Raw genomic sequence first — 23,617 nt, 5'->3', positions numbered from 1 at the left:
TGTTTTGTTGCGTCTATGTTGCGTGTGAGAGGAAGCGAGTGAAGAAGTTGCGGTAGACTTCCTTGCACTCGGTATGCGGGACTGTGTGCGCTGCCGAGTGGAATCTGACCTCAGGTTCCCTGAAGTACTTGAGTATGCGGTACGACCGTTCAGGCTTGACGATGGTGTCGTTTTCGCTGATGAGATGCAGCGACGGCACGTCGATCTTAGGCCCGCTCTCCAGGATGTTGCATATGGTCTGGTTTCCGACCATCGGCGGACTGAAAAGCACGGCAAACTTCGGCTTCCATCCGACGGATTCGTCCTGCAGCGCCCTCTGCGCGGCGAGTGCGGTCATGAGTGCGCCGAGGCTGAAGCCCATGATCCCGTCCGCGTTGTGCTCCTTGCAGGCGTCGAACACGACCTTGAACGAGTCCTCGAGTCCCACCACTTCTGCGGACTTCACCTGCGAGGAGTACTCGCCGTGACTGCCCGTGAAGAACCACGTGTTTCCGTAGCTGTCCTTGGTTCCGTGGTCTCTGACGTACGCCTCGCGCGCCGCGTTTTCCATTTCCCTGATCTCGTCATCGTCCTTCCCGGTGCGGGCGTCGTCGTGGAACGCCGGGGGCGTCCGCAGCACGTGCGGCGAGCAGACGTACTTGATGTCGAGGTAGTGCGAACACGTCGTCTTGAAGGCGTACGTCTTCTGCCTTAGCATCTCATCCGTCTGCGTGAACCCGTGCAGGAACACCACCCGGAGCTTTTTGGCGGCGCTGTCAATTTTGCCCATCGCGCCCGCGGGTTGGTGTACTGTGCTGGGCCTCTAAGAACGATGCGCGGCTTCCACCGCCGAGTCAGACTAGTTGGCGCAGACTGGTAACACCTGCGTTGCGCTCCACCTCCTGCGACTGCTTACGCGTCGTTTGTTTAAAATGTGCGCGTAGGACACGGTGCGGCGTGTAGTCCGTCCGCCTCTACGCGTCCACGGGCACGATGTTACACGCGCCGCAGGTGACAGCCCTGCGGGCTGCGGTGATATCCAAATATAATTACGCTTGCAGTTGGAAGCCGTGTGTAGTACGTATCAGTATATAGAGAGCCAACGTGAACTGTCTGTAAGGTCCACGCCGCCGCTGCGGCCAATGGACGAGACGTTGCCGGCACCTAGCCTTCCTGTTCCTCGGGCCATCAGCAACGGCGAGTGGCCACTAGCCGTCATTATTAGACCGCAACTGCGTTTCTTTTGGGCTTTCGATGCGTTTGGGACTTACGCTGAGGAGTTTCCTCTTCCCGGCTTTGAGGAGCTTGTACGTCGTCGATCGGCTGTGCCTGGCTTCCTCGTCCGATTCCTCATCGCTGAGCACGATATCCGCCTGTTTGGCGAAGGTGTGTAGCCACGATTCCGTTTTGGCCTTCTTCGTGAGCTGCAACACGTTGTTTCGTATACCGTTCCCGCCGCCAACCTGGTGCTCCTGCGCCTCTATGGAGCTCGCCAACATTAGCAGCTTCTTGTACCCTGCGACATTTGACGGCACTTCTGCGGGTGACCAACGCTGGTATTGCTTCTGCGGAATGCAGCCCAGGATCTCCTCCTCGTCATCCATCCTCCGGTTAACGGCCTTGAACAGCTTCTCCCACGTCTCGGCCTCCGAGCTCTCGCAGATGCATATTGCAGCGCCTGGCACACTCATTAGCGCGCTGCTGGAACGCGTACCTTGTGCGGAGAGACGCGCCGTGCGCCCCGACCTGTGTATGAAGAGGCTTGCGTTCCTCGGCGGCTGGAAGTGCACCACCCCGTCCACCTTGGGCAGGTCGATGCCCCGTGCAGCCACGTCAGTGCACACCATAATGGCCTTGTCATGTTTGTTGAACCTGAAAACGCGTCGCGTGTTGCGCTGCCAGGGACGTACTGTTCTAACCGCTTGAGGCGCTGCTTCTGCCGCAGCCTCGAGTGCAAGCTCGTGATGTAGTTGACCTTGGATTCTTTGTCCAGGGTCATGCAGTGCGATTTTGCGATCCTGAGCTCGTGCTTGTCCCTCCAGAGGATCAGGCTGCGGCGGGGTTGCGGAGCGCTGCTGGGTCACCCACCTGAGGAGGGGCTCCAGCCGGTATGCATAGGAGATGCTGTTCACGAAGATGATGGTCCTGCCGTGATCCACGTTCGAGTAGTGCTCCATCAGATACGCGACGAGCTTGAGCTCCTGCAGCGGTGTCAACGTTCGGGCATGCCGCAACCACCTTTTCGTTGTCCAAGCACTTGACAACCTGGAACTTGAGGTTCTCCGGCAAGGTCGTGTTGCACGTCTCTTCGTCCTCCTTTATTTTGAAAAACTTCTGTTGCGCGAACTGATCGTAGGGCATGACCACGTCCCCCTTGTGCGAGGCCACGCAAACGGTCGGATTCTTGATTTGGAGCATCTTGAAAATGACCTTCAGATCCTTCTTCTTCTGCACAGCGATGTCGTTTGCGACGCGTGGCGCCTACGTTCAGCATTGTGGCGGAGCAGATGAAGTTCTGGGTGCGGCTGGTCCGGACCTTCGCCACGATCGAGCCCAGCTCCTTGAAGGCCTTGTCGCTGACCAGCCTGTCTGCTTCATCCAGTACCAGGTACTTCAGGTCGAATTTCATGTCGAGCTCCTGCATGGCGTCCCAGAGCCTGCCGGGCGTGGCGACGATGACTTCAGGCTTGTACTTGAGCACCCTTTCCTGCTTCTGGATGGCAATGCCTCCAATGAGCGCGAACACGCTCATCGAAGTGCCCTTCAGCAACATCGCTATGGTGTCCTTGACTTGTAGGGCGAGCTCCCTGGTGGGGAGAACGGCCAGGCAGAGTATCGGTCGTTCCTCACCTGCTCGCTCGTGCTTCAGCAACGCCAGAATGATGGGAAGTGAGAAAGCGAGTGTTTTGCCGGATCCCTACGCAAAATATACCCAACCTAATCCATTTTAAGATACCGTTTTTGCCGATGCCACGATGTTTGCAGAGCCGGTTAGAGAGGGCTTGAACACCAATTTCTGTATGGTCGTGGGCAGGAGCATACCCGCCGCATGAAGGTTGCGCCGCACTTGGATCGGTATCTCCCAATCGTCGAAGAGCAGGCTGTTCCAGGCGCGGGTTGCTTTCTCTATTTCGCCGTCCGGAAGCTCCTCCGACGTGTCTGCCTCCTCTTCCTCTTTTGCCTGCTTCTTTACTGGCGTTTTCTTTTTCTTAGCCTTTTCTTTGACAGTTTTGGCCTTCTTGATCGGTGGAAGGCCGCTTTCATCCTGCAGAACCTCGAGTCCGAAGAGCCCTTCCGCCTGAAGGGCGGCGTCGTACTCGAGCGGCGCCCATTCGAACCTTCCGGACTCGTCGTGGTTCTCCTCCGGTTCGGTTGGCTTCTCCTGCGCGTCTGAGTCCGGATGCTCCATTTTAAGTGATTTAGCAGACTCATTTCCCCCACGGGAACGTCCTTGCGTGTGGCGCGCCGATGTGTATCAGAATATGTAGAGCCGGCGGCGGTTTTTGCATTGGAATCGCGCCGATCCCTCCGCAGACATATTTACACAGCGCTTTAACTTCATGATGGCGAAGATTGTGCTGAATTCGGTGCGTATGCTCTCCATGGAGGAGCTCTTCTCCGTGGCGCTGTCTAAGCGTCCGCTGGTTCTCGAGCCCGAGCTTGCGAAAACGCTCGGAGTTGCAGTTTCGACGTCAATTGGGCGTTCTGAAGCTTCTGACAAGGCGGCGGGTGCCGCTGCCCGCGGTTCTAGCTACCGCGATTCTCTTATAGGCCGCATGATATGCTGCGCTCTTCTGCAGAAGGCCGTCCGTCGGAAGCCGCCACCAAGCTCCGGGTTCATACTCAAGCTCTTTGATGCCTTGAATCGTACTTCCTTCGACGTGAGCATGGCCTTGGAGTCGCTTAATCTGCGTGCCGAGGGTCCGAGTGAGGTGGCCAGCACCCCCAGCTCCGGTGTGGTCCGCACGTTGGCAAGCGTCGCACAAATAGGTGCCGCGGGATCCGACAAGGACGCGCTCGGAACGATCGCCAGCAGCCTCGGCCTCACGGCGGATGAGTGCGCTGCGCTGAGCCGTGGCCAGACCGAGTTGTTTGCAACGGTGTCGGTGCTTGGCCTGGTATTGAGCTCCCTTTCCAAGTTCTCCGACTGTGCTGTCGGCCTGGCTTGCGAGTCCCTGCGTATACCCACGCAGTGTTTGTCGAGCGCGGAGATCCAGAAGCTCCCACACTGCGTAGGAGTGGCGCGGAACCTGATATGGCTGACTGAGGACAGCAAGTTGATCCCCTCGTCGTCAAACTCTGGCGACGCCAGCCTGGAGCTCATTCTCCCCAGCTACATGCTCGCAAACGGGGAGCTAGAGCACCTTTCGAAGGCGGTAATCAAGATAACTTCCGAGATGTTTGCTGCCATTTGCGGTGGCATGAACAACCCAGGTTAGTTGCGCCATCTGGCCCTCCACACTCATCTCTGCACAGCATCGCAAAAAGTCGCCGAACACGCCTGGTTGTTCGCGTTGCAGTCGCATGTGGCCAATTTGTGCCGCTGCCTCACGTCTGTTGCCACGTGCTACATGTCCCTCCTGAGGGGGTTGAGCAACCGCTTCAAGGTGATATCTTCTGAGGTGAGAGGAGCCTCCGATGTTTTATATGCGCTGTAGATCGGTCACTCCGATGACGCTTCGGGCGTCGGGAACGCCTCAGGCGCGGCGGATGTCAATACCAGTTCATCCGAATATGAGAACCTGATACAGAGTTTCGAGTCGTCTTTGGCAAGCTTAGATTCCACGTCTGTTAACCTAGAAAAGCTGGACAAGCTCGCTGGAGTGTGCGGAGACATGTCCGTTGCGTGTGTGTCGTTATCCACGAGCATCCTGTCAACGCAGCAGCGGCCCAAGGGCAAGTCCGCCGAGGCAGCAAAAGCCGGATCTGACGCGGGCGATCGCAAGCTGCTTCTAGGGCATGGCAACTTGGGAGTTGCTGCGTATTTGCGCGAACTTTTGGGCGGCGAAGGTGTCAGCGGCGTGAGGTCGTATCAGGTGTTGTGCAACTCGCTCGCGGGGCCGCGGCTCCTCCACCAATCAGCGCGTGTAGAGACGCTGCTTATCCCACGCAACCAGAAGGTGCGCAAGCTGAAGGTCCCCAAGGGAACCGTCGACACGTTGCCCGAGGAGATGCTGGTGCGCACCATTGTACTTGACGCTGTGCGCTCCATTTTCAAGCAGCATGGCGCATGCGAGATTGACACCCCGGTATTTGAGCTTCGAGAGACCCTAATGGGCAAATACGGCGAAGACCAGAAGCTCATCTTCGATCTGAAAGACAGCGGCGGTGAGCAGTTGTCACTGAGGTACGACCTGACGGTCCCATTTGCCAGATTCCTGGCTTCCAACAAGATTGACAAGATGAAGCGCTACCAGATCGGCAAAGTGTACCGCCGTGATGAGCCACAGATTAACCGCGGCCGGTTCCGCGAGTTCGTGCAGTGTGATCTGGACTACGCGGGCGTCCACCCGCCGATGGTGGCCGACGCCGAGGTGCTGTTCATACTCATTCGCGTGCTGCGGATGCTCCGCCCCGGTGGATTCCACGTCAAAATAGGACACCGAGTAGTTTTGGATGCCATCATGAGCCACTGCGGCGTGCCCTCTGAGATGCATCGCACGATATGCAGCTCCATCGACAAGCTTGACAAGGAGCCGTGGGCGAACGTGCGAGACGAGATGATGTGTGAGAAGGGGCTGTCTGTTAGCGTGGTAAATGCGCTTCAGGAATTCGTGGAGACAAAGGGGCCTATGCTAGATGTAGTTACGTTTTTGCGCGGGAAAAACATTGCCGGCGCCACCGAAGCGCTGGATGAGATGGTGCTGCTGAACCAGTACCTATCGGCCTACGGCGTCACCGCTGAGGAGCTCTCCTTCGATCTAAGTCTAGCTAGAGGACTGGACTACTATACTGGCGTCATTTTCGAGGCTGTGCTAACCGGAGCCTCCGTCGGCTCTGTCGGTGCTGGTGGCCGGTACGACGGCCTGATCGGGATGCTCTCCGGAAGGAACGTGCCATCTGTCGGCATGTCGGTAGGAATAGAACGCCTGATGAAGGTGGTTGCCCACGGCGACGTTTCGAGCGACATCACTGACGTGTTCGTGTGTACCGTTGGAGACGAGTCCATGGCGCTGGAGCGCCTGCGACTGTGCTCCCTTCTATGGGATGGAGGCGTCACTGCCGAGTTCCATTATAACGCACGCGCCAATTTACGCAAGCAATTTGACGCGGCCACCGCTAAAAGTGAGTTCACCGGCCTCATGTGACATTCCGTGCAGGGGCCCAGCTCGCCGTGGTAGTCGGCATGTCAGAGGTAGCGGCCGGCACAGTCCGAATCAAGCCACTGAATTACAGCCGCGAGGATGGTACTGATGCGCAAGATGCGGGGAAGAGTGAAGAAGTCGTCGTTAGTAGGGCCGACATGGTACACACCGTCAGGCGTATCCTTGGTGAGGTTGGCGGGCGATATGTGCAGTTGACTAAGAACGTGATTCCAAACATGGCGCAGGTGTTATGATATTTTGTGATCATAATGTTGCTCACGATAGCGTCAACACCTGTGTGATGTAATGAATTTTTTCATGTCGGTTTACCCAAGGACTTGCCATCCGAAGATTGGATAATAAGAGAGGGTCCCGCTGAGGACTTCTATCTGCATTTGAACTCTATGCATATTAGTAAATTCTTGCGCAGCGTGTAGATATGAAGCTCGGCAGAATGCGGTTCGTTACGCTAGTCGCGCTACTCGGCGTTGTACTCTCGAGCACCGCATTCCTACCCTGTGACGCCTTCCTGTGGTTCTTCGGCCGCAACAAAGGTAGTGGTAAGGTTAGCATGTTTTTCCACGCCATTCCATACATCTTCCGTAAGTCGGGGTGCGTGCCATGGGTCAACAAGGCCACCAACGACGACATCTTGTCAAACAAGTACATTTACATCGACTTGTTCAGCCGCAAGCACCACGACGCCATAGAAGCCACTCCCCAAGATGATGACACCGTCAACAAGCGTACCAACATCCTCCTTTACCAGGTCAATACGGACCTGCTTCCCCACACCTACAACAATCCCACCCTCGGCGACGTCATGTACTACAGCCAGCTGCTCCAGGAGTACGGTGAATACGACAGGCGTACGATCCTGACTTACAAGGATGACCTCAAGCGTCTGTGTGTTTTGATCGAGTCGTTCGACGGCTTTGGCGAACGTGTTTCCATGCGCCTGTACCGCGCCAGAAGGAAGGTGTGGTGGTTGAAGCAGGTGGCTAGCGAGGGTAACGTCCTCTCGGACACCTGGGCCACCGTCATGAGCAGCCTCGGCTGGACCACCCCCAAGCCAGTCGTCAAGCAGACCCTCAACATCAAGGAATCCAACTGTCCTATTGGTATGGTCAACCACAAGGCGTCGACGTACGATCTCATTTACAACCGCAGCCCTTCTGCTGGAACCGAGAGCATTGGTGACGTTATTTTCCGTACGATGCCGATGACCCTCATGCCTGGAAGCACCGACCTCTACGTCTGGCGTTTCTTCGAATCGGGGAAACACGAAAATATCAAGTATGTGGTCATTGCCGAAGTTTTCCCTACCCACTCCACGCACACGTACTACAAATGTTTGTCCGTCGCCGAGTCGCAGTATGAGGTGGTTGACTCCTTTGCCGCGGTGACGGACTCCCCCGAGAAGTTGGAGACCGCGCTTCCATTGCCTAACTACACCAAGGAACTCGTAGAGCTGTCGTACAACTTCGGCAACACCCGTGACCATCCATTTGAGTCGGAGCTTGTTGTGCTTGCCTACCCCGAGACGAAGCACTACTTGATCCGTCCCCTGTCGAGGGAAAACCTGAAGGTCATCATGAAGTTGGCGGTGCACGGTAGCCACAACGGCTTCGACCTGGGAATCGCCGAAGCAGACGGGTACACATACTTGGCGTTCACTGAGATCGACAAGAAGTTCCAGCGCAGGATCAGTTTGGCCTCGGTCAACGGCACAAAGTTTGGCCTGATTTCTGCGCGCGTCTCTTTGGAAAAGTCAGTGCCTCCGGACATGCCACTCTGTGATCAGCATACGTTCTCCTTGCTGAGACACGCTCTCCCGGTGCAGTATTTGAGCTTGCCACATAACGAAAGGATCAGCATGGCCAAGTTCGTCGACTTGGACATCATGGACTACAACGAGGCTGATGTGCTCGCCGGGCAGGTCGGCCACGGGATGATCCTCTACACCCCGAGTTTGGGCGCCTGCTTGGGGTTCAAAAACCTCGTGATCGGCAAGGAACAGTCGATGACGTTGAAGGCATCGATGAACACGCAGGTGCTGGTGGCTGAAAATGGAAAGAAGACTGTGATTGCTCTGGTGCAGGATGGTGTGAAGGAGATGCAACTGTACGAGACTAACGGAAACAGTGCAACGCTGGTGGATGCGAACAAAAAGTTTAAGTTGCTGAAGGAGTACAATTTGGCCGAATTCGATCGCATTACGAAGGATGGTGTCACTCCGGTGCAGAGCATGATTACTCTGAACCTGAACGACCCAATGGTAAATGGTGATGTCGAGCTGTTCATGGTGTCCAATAACGTCGTTGTGTACACTCCACAAAATGCGGAAAGTCGCATTTTGGTCTTCGTTTGGGGACGCGAGCAGCTCATGTTTGAGGAGACGAGCAACCCAATTTTCACAGTCATTACCGGCAGCGCGCAGAAGTACTTGTTGGTCGACGACTTCGTTGCCCAGGGCAACCGCATTGACAGATACCTGTACGCCATGGAGGAAAACATTTTGTACAACAAGTTGAGGCTACTCAGCAAGGTGCAGTGCTCAACTGCTTCCAGCGTGAACGATCTCCGCAATGCCCTGCAGAACACGTGGTATAGTATAATCCCTGAGAAGCTTCCGGTGCTTGCCGACTTCCACGACGGCCGTATTGGAAATGCCGCCTTCACTTACCACAACATGTCGACGTTGTTCTTGAACCACGACCACGAGTTCAGCGTGGGTGTCTTGAAGATCGGCCAGACTTCGGCGGAGACTGAAGCCGGACACCGGTGGCGCCAGGTCTTCCGTAACGCGGAGGGCGAAGGCAACGTGTACAACATTTACACCATGGTCCCCAAGGGTATCAAGCACGACAGGATTAACACTAACAACAAGATGACTACTGACGCCATTGTAACCTTCCGTCGTCGCCTCTACCCGGCACTGAACAAGGATGCCGTCCCACTGATGTTGGAAAACCTCAATTTCAGTGACGTGAAATCGGTTACGTCTAAGATTGGCAACATCAAGGTCACGGTTGTGAAGCCCAGTGATACCTCTAAGGTGTTCAATCCGCTGGTATTCGGCCACCACGAGATTCAGTTCGTGTCGGCCTACAAGTGTGTCAAGGTCACCATTTCCCAGCAGCCGGATGGCTTGCGTGAAATCAGCGCCGACCTGAGCCACTCAGACGGAGGCTCTTCTATGATTAACTTCCGTGAGAAGAACCCCGGTTCCGGTTTCTTCCGTTTCGTCAGGGATGACGAGGAATCCAACGCGGCAGAAGGCCGCTTCGTGGATGTTAACGAAATGTTCGCTGACTACGCGCGTCATTTCGACAATTTGGATGTTGTGGACTTCAACAACGGCATTTTCCCGCACTACGTGCGGTACCTGACCCTGTCTGAAAACAAGGTGTACTTCACGGGCAACGTCATGCATACCGGTCTGCGCGTGGTGTTCGGAACGCACACCGTGATTGTGGACCAGTCTTCCGGCCGCTTCCACCTCTGGGTTACCTACCCAGGCCAGAAGTCGGAGACAGCGACGCTGCACGTACACTACACCGCCGAGGAGAAGCCCGTCTCGGCGTTCTACACCGTGGAGAACTCCAACGACGCGAAGATGCTCAGGCGCCCCCGCGAATACAACTGCAACTGGGGACCACTGAGCAACCTGGAGTTCGTAACCGTGAACCACATTCTGACCCGCCACACTCAGCTTCGCAGCGAGCTGGCGACGGTGAACCTGGATTTGGCTGTCGGCGCTAAGTCGCCAGTGATTATCAAGATGACCCGCGACCCGAGCACCACCGTCTACACCACGCTTGCCTCCTCGGGATGCGTCATTGACCACATCATGTACAAGGGCGCAATCATCCGCGGAGTGCCGAAGCAGATTGTGAAGCATGTGTACCACTCCGTGGGACCGAAAGACGAAATAGTACTGATTGTTGTGCGCACCATCGCGGGAGTGATGGCGCAGGCGTACAAATTCACCGGTAGGGGATCCTTCGAAACGGTGGACATGTCGAGGGTGGACGCTACGGACCACTCCAGCATTCACTTCGTGATGAACAACCTGTCGTAGCATGTAACGTTTTGACGCTCTTATGTCTTAATTTAATTTTAAATAATGAGGCTTTCAGCTGTCTTTCCCACTCCGGCAGCGGCGCGCGGCTTCCGCGTGGTGCGTGGTGTCGTCGTTCCGGTCGCGGCCGCGGGCATTCATTCCTTCGCTACTGGTGGCACCAATGCGCGTCTGAAATGCGCGTTTTTAGTTTCATGCACGGGTCGTATCTGGCGTAAGCGCCAAGGGACAATACTTTTGGTGTGTCCGCCCACCCACGTCGCAGCGGCGCCGTTGTTGTGAATGCCAGATAAGGATGGCGTTCTACGGCCAATTATGCGTTTTCCTAATTTACGCAGCCGCCATACGGCTGCTAGCGGCGCCGGGCGCGGAGTGCCAGCTGGGAACTTGTGCCAAGCAGCCCTGCATCACGATGGCACCTCAGGAGATGGTCGTGGACGTTCTGGACGTTTCCCCGCAGGAGCTATGTAACGGAATATCAATCCGCTACCTGGACCAGAGCACGTACGTTTACAGCATCGAGGACCGCCGGCCCATCCGCTCCGCCATACTGCTGTTGATGGGCAACCAGGTCATGTATGTCATGCCGCACGCACGCAACCTCCAGGTCAAGGTCGCCAACTCTCTGACCACTTCGCAGATTCTGATCACCTACGAAATCGGCGGCGGGCTCTTCGAACGCCGATACGACGAAGAGCTGTACTCCAGCCTGTCGAATGTCTTCTGGAACCGTGTGTTCACTCCGCAGGTCTTCTGCGTTTTCAGGAAGGAGTACCCCGCTCCGGAAACGTACTCCTTCTTCTCGCAGCTGGCTGGCGTCCTGCAGAGCCTGTGGACCTTCGGCATCGTCCAGACGCAGCCGCAGGTACCCGAACAGCAATACGAGATGCCGAGCATGAAGATCGATCTCGCTGACCCCTCAACCTACGGCAAGGTGGCTACCACCAAAGATTGGTGCCGCCACAACAACCTAAAGGTGATGTGCGCCTCGTTCGACAACAAGGACCACTTGTGGAATGGCATCTATTTCTACAAGACGAAGATCCCGATCCCACGTTTGTGTTCGAAGTTTACCGTGTGCCACTCGGATGCTATTGATGGTGCCTATCACTTGGTTAACGCCTCGTTGGTGGGCGACATATGGGTGGAGTCGTTCTACAGCGTCTATGGCGTCGGCACCAACGCGGCGTACCTGATGCCGGTGATTGACTCCGACGTCTTCAACGGGTTCCGCGATCTTCCCAGCCGCCACGAACCGATTATCCCGAGTTACGTTGGCGAGGGATTCACCCTCGATACGGAGAAGACAAGGGGCGACTACTCGCCCATCGAGATGCGCGAAGTGAGCAACGGCAAATACTACCGATACAAGGATCCCTCGGAGAGTGACGACAACCGCCCCGCGTACGTGAACAAAGTCAAATTCCACAACATCGAGTACACGTTGCCCGAAGGCCACACGTTCGTGCTCCTGGCCCTCACGACTCCGATGCTCTCCACCAACTATGCCACCCTGGTGACTCGTCAAGGCTTCTCCTACTCGCTGAAGAAGTGGTACGGAACCAAAATGAGCCACCTGCGTCCCGTGGAAATCAACGAGCTGGGTTTGTTGGCGAGCTCTTTCGCCGACATTTACCCATTACTGAATCGTGCGGGCAACGGCAGCAGCGCGGACCGTCAGGGCCCCAGCACCGTGAAGGGCGACATCGTCTGCTTGGCGGATGTTGTACATCACCACAAGCAGTCGTCGAGCCTCTGCACGCCTCTGAAGGAACTCACGAACACCCAGCTCCTGGTGGACCGCTCCGGCATCACGATCCTGAAGGTTAAGCCCAATGCGCCGAGCGGCCTGGTGGTTGTCGGTAACTCGATTCTAGACATGGCCGAACTGAACCTGGGGTCTGAGACGACCATTTACTACGAGCACTACAACCAAACCCCAGCGAGGCTCGCCATTACCAACTCCGAGTCGGGCGTTCGCGCCATGCGGGAGACGGTCAAGGGATCAGGGAACTTTGTGGCGATGGAGAACGTCATTTTCAACCCGCCGAGCTCTGGCCAGACGGTTGACGTGAACCTGGCAAGCTCGCTTGTCGAAATGGGACCCGGACTCACATGGGAGCATCAACCGCTACAGAACGTATGGGTGCTGCGGCCGCAGTACCACCCGGAGGTGTCCATGGGCTCTGTGTTGTACTACAACTGCCGGGTGGTGCCGCCGCAGAACAGAGGATACAGCTTTATCGTCGCGCCCTCCGGCGACCACCCCCAGTCCGCCGCCTACTTCGCCCCGACGGTGAAAAACATCAAGGCCGCTGTTTTGCTGAAGCACACCCTCATAGGCGGCTACCCAGCGTGTAGCGTCGAGCCATTGGAGCACACTCCCACCCCCTTGGGGGCAGCTAACGTACGAAAGGAAAACTTCGACACACTGTTCAAGACCGCAAGTAATTAAGTTTTTGTTTTAACTGGCCTCTTACGCCGAGAAGTCCAGCACGTCGTCGGTAATCTGCCAAAGCTGGAGGCCGTAGTCATCGCCCACGGAGGCAATGTACTGTACACTTATATGTCACACTAACAGACACAAACCGTCTCAGTAAGCTCCTCAGTACCCCAACAGAAGTCGTAGACGTGCTCGCGGTGCCCGACGTGCGTGAACAGCAGCTCGATGGGTTCGCCATCACATTCCTCGTCGTTCGTGGGGGTAGCATCCTCGTCCTCGCTGTATGGGGCCTCCAGGTCGAAGACGCGCACGGTGGAATCCTCAGCGGCGCTGCCAATCAGCATGGGGAAATAGTGGTTGAACTGGAGCTTGATGACGGCAGCATCGTGCGCCTGGATTCCGCTCAAAGGCGCGTCTAGCTTGCGTATGTCCCACAGCTGTACAACCTGGGCATGTATGCATCGCGGGTGCGGCGCTGCGACTCACCCCGCTGGCGGTTCCGGAGGCGAAGATGTCAGTGTTGACGCAGTGGATTGTCAGGGTGTTGACGGCGCTGTCGACCTTGGCGGTCTTGCCGGCGACGACGGGCTGCCTTAAGTCCATGCTGCGCAGCATTGAAACGCGGGGGCCTGCACCTACATGAGCACGTGGCCGTCCTCCGCGGCGACAAGCGCCTGGTTCTCGTGTTCAAGCAACTCCACGGAGTTCAGCACCACGGGCGAGCTGAACTGGTACACAGGTGCGAGTTCTGTAAGCGGTGAGGCGCAGTTGCAGCTGGCGTACCCGAAACATCCCAGACGTTGAAGCGCCCGTCCTCGGAACAGGACCCCAACATGGGCCGTACCTTGTGAAACGCCAGGCCGTATCTGTGGAAGGTCTGCTGGAGCGACTAGCGTGTCCTACCCCTCTTCCTCGTGATCCTGGAACGTGTGCAACGGCTTCATGTCTGCGCGGTGTGGCGGAAGCCCAAGGCGAATGGACTAACCTCGTTCCTCGGAGACACCACCCTCAAGCTTGAAGATGAACACTGCAAAGATGTGTGGAAGGGGCGCTCCTGACGCACCATCCTTTTGTTTCGCGGCAAGGAAGCACTTGTCGTTGTAGCTGTGAGATTTCAGGCTGCAAATGTGTGGAATCACGCAGGCGCTCCGCACCTTTGTATGCCGCAGTCGAGCTCAGCCTTGGTGATGCACTGGTACATCGGCTCGGGGTAGCCCGGAAGCGGGAACCCCTCGTAGTCCAAGCATTTGCTGTAGCGGCGAATTTCCTCGCTTATGGGCTGAGCCGGCAGGGCCACCTGCACCAGGTGTCGAGTCGCACAGGACGCGACACTGTACCTCTAGCAAGTAAAGAGCGACCTTCTCTCCCTGCTCCGACCGCAGACCGCAGGCCAATTGGCAGAACGCGACATCCCCGGCGGGTTCGCGACGCCTGGAAGCGCTGATGTGTGACAACTGCAGGCCTACCCCGGCAGTTCCGGCAGGAACTCCACAGCAATCGGCTGGTGTGGCAGCCGAATGCTGCTGATAAAATTGTAGAGCACCCTAGTGTTGACGAGCCAATTGTGACGGTGGGCATCCATTTTTTTTAAAGTGAACTGCTGCGCAGGATTCCACGTGGCGAAAACCACCAGGAATTTTCCGCAACCGCAGCTGAATCATGCGCATGTAGCAAAATATTAGGGAAAAAAATTGTTTTCGCTTTATCTACGGCCGCCAATGGTCTTGGGGCGCCCCTTTACGTCCTCGTCTCGCAGCTGAGCGAAATGTGTCTACCGACGGCCGACGACCTACCTGCATAATCCCGATCTGGCGCCTGGTCTTCGCAAGCAGGTCCTGGTCTAGGCCCTTGTACCAGTCATAGCTCGTGGCGTACGCCAGCATGTTAGACTCGGAGTGTATCTTGACGTCCACGACGGGGGAGTCGACGTTGTTGAACGTCTTGACCCGCGACCTGTGCTCCTTGTCCCAGATGGTGATGACGCCATCTCCTCCGCCGGTGACGAAAGTGCCATGGACGTTGTGAAAGTCCACCGCGTTCACCGGGTGGATTTGCGCGGACTTGCCCGGCACGTCCTGCCGGTGGCACTTGAAGGAGAAGTTATGCGACCTGTTCTCCTCCGTGAAGTAGCTCACGACCGCCCGGCCCCCAATTGACGTGTACACGATCCCGGACTTATCGGTCACGTTGGGGAAGAGGCACAGTGAACGCACTTGGCACTTGAGTATGGAATCCAGCGTGACCTTGCTCTTCGCGTGCTGGATGTTGTCCAAGTTCCACGCGTGGATTTTCCCGTTGCTCCCGGCGACGCACACAATGTTCGGGCGGAAATGCGACGCGAATATCTTCGTCTCAATGTTCTCAGTCCACATGGGCTGCTGCTGTCGGCCGTCCCACATGCATATTTTGCCGTCCCAGCTCGTCGTCATGATGGCGTTGAGCTTTTGCACCCAGTACACACCTATCACCGGCTTGTCGTGTTTAGCCACCAGCATGCCCGTCGGGTTGCGGCTGACGAGGTCGTACGCCATGACGGTGTTGCTGCATCCGCCGGCGAAGAACTTGGTGCCGTCGGCCGAGAAGCAGCTGGCCAGCACCGGCGCTTCCTGGCGGTACAGCATCACGGATTCAGATGTCACCATGTTGCCGATAGCGGGCGCTACCCTCCAGAGCCGGACGCTCTTGTCCCAGCTCCCTGCGCCCAGCAGGAGCGGGTTGGCGGTGTGCGTCCACGAGATGTGCGATATAGAGTCATCCGGCAGTCCGGTCAAAAAGTGGGTCTTGGGGTCATCGTTTGACCCGCGCGAATACGCCATCTTTACTGTCAGTTACCGGCGCCTGCCGTCACAGCGCATAAACGTGTCTGAAGCTCGTGAATCAGTATGGCCCCTGCGACGGAAACATTTAGCGAGTTAACGAGCGGATGCATAGGTAGCGCGACCCTGAAATGACATGGCGCACGGAGGCAGCGGCTGAACTCACCTTTTCGCGAACTTGAGGATGTCTGGATCAGGACCGTGCGATTCGTTCGACAGAATAATGCACAGGCCCTGCTTAATCTCGAGGTCGTCAACCTGCTGCCCCTCAAGATGGGCGACCACCGGAGTAAGCCTGTGGATTTTGCAAAGTCGCTTGAGCTCGCGGGCGTCACCTGCACGGCGTGAACTGGCGCGCAAGCACCATACCTCTGACGTACGGGAGCATGAACTGCAGCCCGCCCGTAATTTGCGAGACCTTCCAGTCGAAGGGATCGGCCGTCCCTTTCAGGTAGAAAACCAGGTCGACGTTGAAAGCAACCGCCGACCGTACAATGCTGCCAATGTTCTGCGGATAACGGACGTTGTCCAGGGCGAGGACAAGCCTGCACACCGTCACACACTTTTGCCTCAACAACGTACCGTGGTTTATGCGGTACACTGGGTTTGGGGACTATCGCCTCAGCGAGCGTGTCCGCGCTCTCGACTGCGGCGGTGGTGCCTCGAAGACAGTACTTCACTATCGACCTGTTCACGAGTTGCACGCGGCTGTACCGCGAGCGGTATTCCTCAGCGGCCAATATTGACTCGACCAGTCCTCTGTCCGACGTAAAAATGTTATTGAACAGGCAACCGGTGTGCTTTAGCATATGCAGGACTACGCCGGCCGACGTGACGAGCCTTCGGTCCTGAGCCTTCCGGTACGCAGCGTTAACTCGTAGCCTCCAAAGGTGCTTCACAACTTCATTCTTGCGCGACGGTGTGGCCTGAACGACCGGGTGAGCCTTGAACAGAGCTAGCTGCGTGGCGCTAAACGGCCTGACGTTGCGCAACCGGGGCGAGAGTTCCGTAGAAACAGCGTCGCAAACTTCTTCAGAAGGAGCCGCAGGATCAGTCACTGACAGCCAACTGGGTAATTGCACAGTTGGACGAGTTACAGCGGCCTCTGCAGGAGCATTATTAGTCGATCAGTGTCTCACTAACTCTGCAGCCTTAAATGCGTCGGAGCTTCCGCTGCTACTGGCGCGGTGAATCTTGACCGCTTACAAAAAACGCTCGGGCGGATGCCGTCAGCGACAGTGTTAGTAATTCTTAACCTTCGGGCGAGGCGTCCACGCGCGATCATGCCGCCAGCGCCCACAATATCTGACGCCGCGACACCTTGCCAACTGGTTGGCAGTTGACTTAATTAGGATTGAGTTATATTCGCCCGTCAGTTGTCAAATCTACGTTCAGAGATTCCATCGGCGACGGTGCCCGCGCCAAATAGATGTCGGGTCACCTGAAGAAGATAACCGGAGCAACGGAGGCTAAAAACGGCAAATAAACGCCATGAAACACAATTAAGTGAAGTGTACAGGCGCAAACTGATGGAAGGAACGCACTGAGACGACGAGTTGCCAGCAAATTGCCTATTACAGGCGACATCGACATCTGGATGATTACGTTATGTCTCTCTGTGTTGTTTTACGGCTGGGTGACTAGATGTGTATACACCGCACGCTGGGTGACGCCTGGAAAGTTGCTACCAGCGCCTCCCGTTGACACGCACGTACGGACAATTCAGCCGACAGCCGTCTCAACCTTCATCGCAGCTCCAATCGCATCGAATCTATACGAAAACGTTCATTACAGGCAATCTGCACTGTACGCAGTGCCGAAGAAGAAGCCATCAAAAAGACGAACACGAATCCGCAAAACCGCATGGATGAAACGAAAGCCTCTGAACTGGAAGCAGGTTAGTAATGCAATGTGTTTAAGCACTACATCGATGTGTAGCCCATGATGCTGGATATGTTCGATGTAGTTAAGTACACAGACGGCACCCTGACCAAGGCTCGTACTACACACGAAAGTTGGCTGAATTTACCGGACACATCACTTGAAGGCCGCCATTTCGTCACCAGAGAAATTCGTCCCAGGTGGTGATTGGTGCCGGAAGGGGTTTAACGGGAGCGGAAGGATCAATGTGAGATCAAGCATATTCCACCGTAGCGCCACAACACAGTTGTAAAAAAACGTCGAAATTACGCAAAAAGTGTTCAAAATCGTAGCGCACTCTGCTATCAATCACGTTACGGCAGCTCGCGCGGAAATCGACATCATGCCTACGCACTGCACTACGGTGCCCCCTTGCGCGTTCTCCGGGAATGCCGCACGCTACTGTATTATTCAGGTACAATCGTAATATTTGTTTTGGGAACGCATTCACATTTATCCAAAATGATATCCCTCTTCGACTGCTGCACTCGCGGCAACGTTGCCGTCGAATCTCCCACCAACGCGATTGACGCCCACCGCCAGGTTCTCATCAACGCCGGAATCAGCGCCAGCTCAATTACCAACATTGACGTCGGCCACTACCAGGTGTTGGAGCCTGTGACTCAGGTTCGTCGCCAGTGCATGCCCCGTAATGATGTGTAGACCAAGGTCGTCGAGGTTGAGAAGGAGATCATCGAGGAGAAGATCATCGAGGTCCCCGAAATCCAGTATGTCGACAAGTACGTCGATGTCGATGTGCCGGTTGTCAAGTACAAGCCCGTGTACGTGAAGAAGGAGGTCGTCGTCGAGAAGCACAAGCACGTGCCACGCATTGTGTACGAGGACAAGATCGTCGAGGTCCCCCAGATCAAATACGTCGAGAAGGAGGTCGAGGTCCCTCAGATTGTCATGAAGGAGAAGATCGTCGAGGAGCCCAAGATCATGATTGTCGAGCACGTCATCCCCGTCCTTAAGGTCAAGAAGGCCGACCACGCCACTGATGTTGACAACGGTGGACAGCAGTACCTCGACGACAGCATGACTGCCACCACCACCACCTACGTCGAAGCTGAGGGAGGTAGGTCGATACAAAGCTTGAATTAACTTTGCCGCAGTTGAAAAGGTTGCTGACAGGGCTGCCTGCTGCACCGTCGGCTAAGCTGGATTGCCCCCTTCTACATTTTTACTTCAAACGCACCATCCATCCAGTCAATGTGTCAGTAGCTCAAATGTGGCGGCAGCTGCTACGCGAACTGTAGCTGTCTGCATTTGCTGAGGAGCTTTACGACAAGAAGGGCTCCGTCAATGAAGTTTTGCGCTTAGAAACTGTCGTTTGAATTTATATGTTTAATGTGATATAAGTTACATATTATTGGCGTTAGTCTTGCTGATTGAATGGAATTATCGTGTCGCTCACCGACTGATATGGTCGGCCTACTGCGTATCCTTAATTCCCATCGTCACCGTGATGATTGAGGATTACGTGGGTGATTTGGGTAGTGTACCATTCATGTTCTGTTTTTTGAGTAGTTGCTGGAAGTGAAGATGGCCAACGTACAGCGTCATTATGGGTTGCTTATCAAGGCCACTTGGGTGGTTAGATTCAAACCCGTTTTATACCTAATGATGACACTTGGGTATTCGATTCAAAAGTCTTGGACAGATGCAAGTATTAAGCGTTGTATAGCTTATAAACGTATTTCAAAGGTTTCATTTCCAAGGTGTTCGCGGACGCGTTGGCCAACGATTATCCAATGTAGCAGCACATCGGGTGCATAATCCAAGGCGTTGCCGGTGTCCCAGCAAGCCCCATAGGCAGGAACCACTGGCAGTCACACAGTGCGCAGTCTTGAATGAAGAATACGTATCAGGGATGTGAACAATTAGGAATCAATTCAGTCTGACATGCTCTGCAAACGCAAGCACATGTCCAATTATGGTGCGTGTTGTTACAGGACTCATATTAAGTCGTCATTCTGCTTCTGCTGCGATTGCAGCTTATTGCCGAGATCGCTGAAGTTGAAGTCAAAGAGGTCGCCTTGGACGCAGTTGGGGGTCTGCGCCGCAGGTTAGCGCAATGAGGCTTTAGCCTACCTTTTGCTCGTAGGACGAGTTTTTGAAGCCTATTTGGCTCGGGTTGTCGAATAGCTTGGATATGGAGTCCTTTGCCGCCTCAATTTTGGTTTCTGCGACCTTGTTGCTTTCGAAGCTCACGCTCGAGGGCACAGTGCCGATTAGGTCATTGTCGAACGACGCCTTTCGGCCTTTGCTCGGGGTTGAAGTGGGCCAAAAGTCACCGGACCAGTTGGCCTGTGGCGCCGAATCCTGGAAGACGGCGTTCCCATGTGCGTTGGCATTACCAAACAGGTCCTCAGATGTCGAAGAGCTGACACACATGTGGTTGTATACGCCCGCAAAACGCACCACACAGGGACTTCCGGACCTCCGAACCCCTTTATACTGCCTCCCATAGCTGTATTGGCGGGCTCCTGCGTAGCGGGTTGAGATTGTGGACGAGCAGCTGGTCCCAAGGTGCCCTTGGCTATTATCTCGCGGGGATTGTATCCTGAGTGAATTGCATCGCAACGCGACAATGCCACGCACCTTTGGCAAGCAGGATGTAAGGCTCCTCTACACCATCCATGGCATAGATCTTACGCTCGTACTTGTTACGGATCCATATCTCCATATCCCTGATGCAGACAATTAGCGCACACGCCGATTAGGCGCTTACTTGGCGGAAGTATTTGCGTGGGGTCTCGGAGCGTGTGACGGGAGCTTGTGGAGGTAGTAGCTGTTGGCTATCTCGTTGCCGACATTGGTGAGAACCTGCACGGACTGCCTGGCGGACGCAGATGCCTACCTTTATCCACTCGGGCTTCAGATTGTCCAAGGTGAGCGATTTCACCTGAGATACATGTACTCCCAGCATGCGGTGGACGCCCGAACAGTTTATACACAGCAGCACGCCGAGGTTAACGCTCGCCCAGCGAGGTGAACGGCCGCCGCAATCCGCGCATATGTTGTTCCCCTCGATCGAGCAGATGCGCCCTGCAATCGGACTTCCGAACATTTTTGGCAAAACGCGAATACCGTGGCAACAACAAACTGTGGATTCCAAATTTACTACCGCCGTAGACCCCGGTGTGTACGCAGCCTTCCGCACAATCGGGCTACCCTTCGGCAGGCCGCATATTCGACGCCACGGGATGCTCCGCAGCTCTTATACACACACAGGTACAGCCGTCTGGGTCGTTGATGGCACAGTATGCCACCGTGGTGACGCTGTGCCTCCACCCACGGCAGCGTAGCGGTCGGTGCTACGCCGCCAATAATCCGGTATGTGCGGGCCACATCGGCCAATAGGCGGCCAAAATTGGCATCATGGACGTTGATAGCGGGCCCGGAGAGGCGATTCAACCTCCGGAGTCTACAGATGGGCGCGTCTTTTATCGACCTTCCCCGGACACGTATAAGCCGCGGAAAAAGGTGTTGGACGAGGCCGAAATCGAAACGGTGACGGCGGATTGGCATTTTTCAGATGAGTTCGTATCCACCCAGGAGCCTGGCTCATTGGTGGAAAACAAGTTGCCATGGCAGGTAAAGTGGTACCTCCGCTTCGTCCCGCCGAAGAGCCCGGAAGAGCTGGAGATCGGAAAACACTGGCGGTACGATGCGCCTAGCCTCGACGGGTTACTGTCGGTCGCACCGGAGAAACCTACCGTGCTTACACCGACACCGTTGGGGGGGCTGAAGAGCATGGCGATGAAGGTGCTCTCGGGGATCGTGCAGGACTCGCTCGCGCAAAACTCGTTTCAGAAGGCCTGCGAGGGGTACATCACGAGGGACACGGCCGGGAGCACGGTCTCATCCCAGCTGCGCATGCCTGAGGGGCAGAGTGGCAATAAGCGCTCCATACTCGAGGCCTACACATCGCAGAAGGAAAAGGCCAAAACGGCCAAGACTTCTTAGACATTTCAATGACCCGCTAACGCGGGTAGGCGGTTGGAATTTGGCGATTCCACTGCTGCATAAGCTCGTTAAATGAACGGGCGCCCCAAAACGGAGCTATTTAATCTGGAACGTTTTAAAGCTGTTCTTGCATAGGCGCATCTGCGCGCAGTTACGTGCGGTAGTTGTTCTGCGGCTGTGTTTTTAGGCCAACGATAGCTTTTCGCCTGTTGCCGTGCAGCATATAGGTAAAAACGTTGTCGCTAACGACATGCGATCATTGCGGCCTAGCTCGCCAGGGGCTTGGTGGGGCCGTGTTGGATTAGGACATTGCTCACGCCAGTGTGCGATGCCACAACGGCGTTCAACGTCTCCACCAGATGCGCTATGGTTTTGCCGAGGGCGTCCATGGCCTCCTGAGGGGACATCTTGGCATCTTTGGAATCAGCGGGTTTCTTGTGGTTACCCGCCCCCTCTTCGTCTTCGTTCTCCTGCCATTCCTCACCATGCTGTTCGCCGTCGTCATCCCCCCCCTCTTCATCGTCTCCGTTGTCATTGTCATCATCGTCTCCGTTGTCATTGTCATCATCGTCTCCGTTGTCACCGTCATCATCGTCGGGCGCGCGGGCTGCCTTGCCAGTGGTCTGCATGAACCTGGCGTCATCGACGGGGGACTCGTCGGCTGCAGCGTCGTCCTCTGTGTTTTCAAGCTCGTCCTCTTCAGCGTGTTGAGACTTCTCGGGCTCATCGGTGATGTTGAGGTCGGGATTAGGCGACTCGAGCTGGGCATGCCTGTAGCCGTCCACTATGTACTCGAGACGGTTGAGAGCCTGGTATATCTGTTCCGGTGTGTTTAGTTCACCCGGTTCGGGGACTGGCAGGTTCTTGTGCCGGGCCCTGAAACGACAATGCTTAAGGGGCTATTCGCGTGTACTTACCGCTGGTACAGGTTCTCCGTCGCTGTTTTCAGCGCCTTCATGGGGTCGGCCTGATCCTGCGGTTTGCGCGGGTAGTCATGCGTCTGGTTGGTAATAATTATGTTGCCCGCTGCGAAGTCGTGAACACACATTTGCTAGCACCTACCACTGTCTTTCGGGATGGAAGCTGTGGCCACAGATGTGTCAACAGCGGCGCTCTTGACCTCGCCAGCGTGCTGTTTGGCGTCCTCTTGCATGCGCTTGGCTCCCTCGCGCATCTTCTCGAGTTGGCGGGTCATGTCGTCTGCGATCTCTTGCTTACGTTGGGAGTCCACGACCTCCATCTCGCCCTTCTGTTTGTGGCCTTCTGCCGCAGCGTCGGCGCCCAACTTTCGCATCTCCGCGATTTCATCCCCCTCTCCGTCGTGACCGTCCGTTGGCTCGTGGCTATGCGCCTTTGACTGCAAAAACCTTCCTAGACGCTGTAACGAACTGGCGGCCGACGGACGCTGGGAATGCAACGCCTTTGGCAAGGCCGAGACCGCCAAGCAAGTGGCTAGCAGCCATACGACCAGCCTCTCGAGTCGAAGCATTGCAATCTGTGACTATACGCGGCCAACGCGTCGTACGTGTCTTGTTCGAGTCACACACCCAGAATAGGTGTGTGACTCCGGAATCATTTAGGGATCAGCATCCATTCACGGAATATCGCCTATGAAGAATGAAATGCGACCGCGCTTAATGTTTGGCCTTCGTATGCGAAGCATGTCCGCGGCTCTGATGTCGTTTGGGGATGCTTGTGGTGTGTATCGTCACGCCTTCCGCAGGCGTAAATGGCACCATCGTATCGCCGTCACATAAACCGTAATATATCGTGATGATTTTCCCTAAAAACGCGCCAATGTGCGGAGCAAGCAGCGCTTAGCGCGGCCGTTGACAGAGGGTCGTTGAAACCAGACACGAAATACAGCCCAGTCGAAATCCTCCCTGAATGCTGCAGGAAGCTGCATGTATGAAGCCATTCTGTTCTGAACGGTTTGGCTCGTACATGTGTGGTCTCGGCTTCAGCCGGCCCGCTCCCACGTAGGAAGGCCACGCTGGTAGACGACGACGCGTACCGCGGCAGACACTGGAAGTAGATACACGCAATACAAAAATATCACATAGTGGGTCTAAAAAATGATTAAAGATTCGGGCATACG

At 55.7% G+C, this 23,617-nt stretch overlaps 12 protein-coding genes across 12 annotated transcripts; 5 read left to right on the top strand and 7 right to left on the bottom strand.

Annotated features, from left to right (window-relative positions):
• Nucleotides 1–13: 13 nt before the first annotated feature.
• On the bottom strand, nt 14–769 carry BBBOND_0402750 (hypothetical protein, conserved; the record flags this gene model as incomplete). Its single annotated transcript, XM_012914519.1, has 1 exon — nt 14–769. One exon carries the CDS (start codon nt 767–769, stop codon nt 14–16), a length of 756 nt encoding a protein of 251 aa, XP_012769973.1.
• A 418-nt stretch (nt 770–1,187) lies between these two features.
• BBBOND_0402740 (DEAD/DEAH box helicase, putative) lies at nt 1,188–3,388 on the bottom strand (the record flags this gene model as incomplete). The annotated part of the gene is made up of 6 exons (XM_012914518.1): nt 1,188–1,851; nt 1,890–2,030; nt 2,068–2,180; nt 2,218–2,427; nt 2,465–2,896; nt 2,936–3,388. 6 exons carry the CDS (start codon nt 3,386–3,388, stop codon nt 1,188–1,190), a joined length of 2,013 nt encoding a protein of 670 aa, XP_012769972.1.
• A 154-nt stretch (nt 3,389–3,542) lies between these two features.
• BBBOND_0402730 (histidyl-tRNA synthetase, putative) lies at nt 3,543–6,538 on the top strand (the record flags this gene model as incomplete). The annotated part of the gene is made up of 4 exons (XM_012914517.1): nt 3,543–4,413; nt 4,456–4,601; nt 4,638–6,264; nt 6,300–6,538. The coding sequence occupies 4 exons, from the start codon at nt 3,543–3,545 to the stop codon at nt 6,536–6,538; spliced, it is 2,883 nt and encodes a 960-aa protein (XP_012769971.1).
• A 200-nt stretch (nt 6,539–6,738) lies between these two features.
• On the top strand, nt 6,739–10,368 carry BBBOND_0402720 (hypothetical protein, conserved; the record flags this gene model as incomplete). The annotated part of the gene is made up of 1 exon (XM_012914516.1): nt 6,739–10,368. The coding sequence occupies one exon, from the start codon at nt 6,739–6,741 to the stop codon at nt 10,366–10,368; it is 3,630 nt and encodes a 1,209-aa protein (XP_012769970.1).
• A 295-nt stretch (nt 10,369–10,663) lies between these two features.
• BBBOND_0402710 (hypothetical protein, conserved) lies at nt 10,664–12,823 on the top strand (the record flags this gene model as incomplete). The annotated part of the gene is made up of 1 exon (XM_012914515.1): nt 10,664–12,823. The coding sequence occupies one exon, from the start codon at nt 10,664–10,666 to the stop codon at nt 12,821–12,823; it is 2,160 nt and encodes a 719-aa protein (XP_012769969.1).
• A 21-nt stretch (nt 12,824–12,844) lies between these two features.
• BBBOND_0402700 (chromatin assembly factor 1 subunit C, putative) lies at nt 12,845–14,393 on the bottom strand (the record flags this gene model as incomplete). The annotated part of the gene is made up of 11 exons (XM_012914514.1): nt 12,845–12,922; nt 12,958–13,248; nt 13,298–13,415; nt 13,451–13,559; nt 13,595–13,677; nt 13,715–13,757; nt 13,797–13,838; nt 13,875–13,930; nt 13,966–14,108; nt 14,149–14,242; nt 14,278–14,393. 11 exons carry the CDS (start codon nt 14,391–14,393, stop codon nt 12,845–12,847), a joined length of 1,173 nt encoding a protein of 390 aa, XP_012769968.1.
• A 120-nt stretch (nt 14,394–14,513) lies between these two features.
• Nucleotides 14,514–15,627, bottom strand: BBBOND_0402690 (mRNA export protein, putative; the record flags this gene model as incomplete). Its single annotated transcript, XM_012914513.1, has 2 exons — nt 14,514–14,567; nt 14,605–15,627. 2 exons carry the CDS (start codon nt 15,625–15,627, stop codon nt 14,514–14,516), a joined length of 1,077 nt encoding a protein of 358 aa, XP_012769967.1.
• A 162-nt stretch (nt 15,628–15,789) lies between these two features.
• On the bottom strand, nt 15,790–16,912 carry BBBOND_0402680 (hypothetical protein, conserved; the record flags this gene model as incomplete). The annotated part of the gene is made up of 4 exons (XM_012914512.1): nt 15,790–15,962; nt 15,997–16,172; nt 16,210–16,732; nt 16,771–16,912. The coding sequence occupies 4 exons, from the start codon at nt 16,910–16,912 to the stop codon at nt 15,790–15,792; spliced, it is 1,014 nt and encodes a 337-aa protein (XP_012769966.1).
• Nucleotides 16,913–18,009: 1,097 nt separating this feature from the next.
• On the top strand, nt 18,010–18,706 carry BBBOND_0402670 (hypothetical protein, conserved; the record flags this gene model as incomplete). Its single annotated transcript, XM_012914511.1, has 3 exons — nt 18,010–18,174; nt 18,211–18,625; nt 18,663–18,706. 3 exons carry the CDS (start codon nt 18,010–18,012, stop codon nt 18,704–18,706), a joined length of 624 nt encoding a protein of 207 aa, XP_012769965.1.
• Nucleotides 18,707–19,505: 799 nt separating this feature from the next.
• BBBOND_0402660 (GTP-ase activating domain containing protein, putative) lies at nt 19,506–20,620 on the bottom strand (the record flags this gene model as incomplete). The annotated part of the gene is made up of 6 exons (XM_012914510.1): nt 19,506–19,604; nt 19,642–19,933; nt 19,972–20,113; nt 20,152–20,240; nt 20,282–20,376; nt 20,411–20,620. 6 exons carry the CDS (start codon nt 20,618–20,620, stop codon nt 19,506–19,508), a joined length of 927 nt encoding a protein of 308 aa, XP_012769964.1.
• A 311-nt stretch (nt 20,621–20,931) lies between these two features.
• On the top strand, nt 20,932–21,519 carry BBBOND_0402650 (hypothetical protein, conserved; the record flags this gene model as incomplete). Its single annotated transcript, XM_012914509.1, has 1 exon — nt 20,932–21,519. One exon carries the CDS (start codon nt 20,932–20,934, stop codon nt 21,517–21,519), a length of 588 nt encoding a protein of 195 aa, XP_012769963.1.
• Nucleotides 21,520–21,785: 266 nt separating this feature from the next.
• Nucleotides 21,786–23,008, bottom strand: BBBOND_0402640 (hypothetical protein, conserved; the record flags this gene model as incomplete). The annotated part of the gene is made up of 3 exons (XM_012914508.1): nt 21,786–22,395; nt 22,437–22,545; nt 22,582–23,008. The coding sequence occupies 3 exons, from the start codon at nt 23,006–23,008 to the stop codon at nt 21,786–21,788; spliced, it is 1,146 nt and encodes a 381-aa protein (XP_012769962.1).
• Nucleotides 23,009–23,617: the final 609 nt, after the last annotated feature.

Source organism: Babesia bigemina (assembly GCF_000981445.1).
Source record: "Babesia bigemina genome assembly Bbig001, chromosome : IV".
In the NCBI taxonomy this organism is placed as follows: Eukaryota; Apicomplexa; class Aconoidasida; order Piroplasmida; family Babesiidae; genus Babesia; species Babesia bigemina.
Note: the sequence above shows the minus strand (reverse complement) of the source record. Positions and strands in the feature narration are given on the sequence as shown.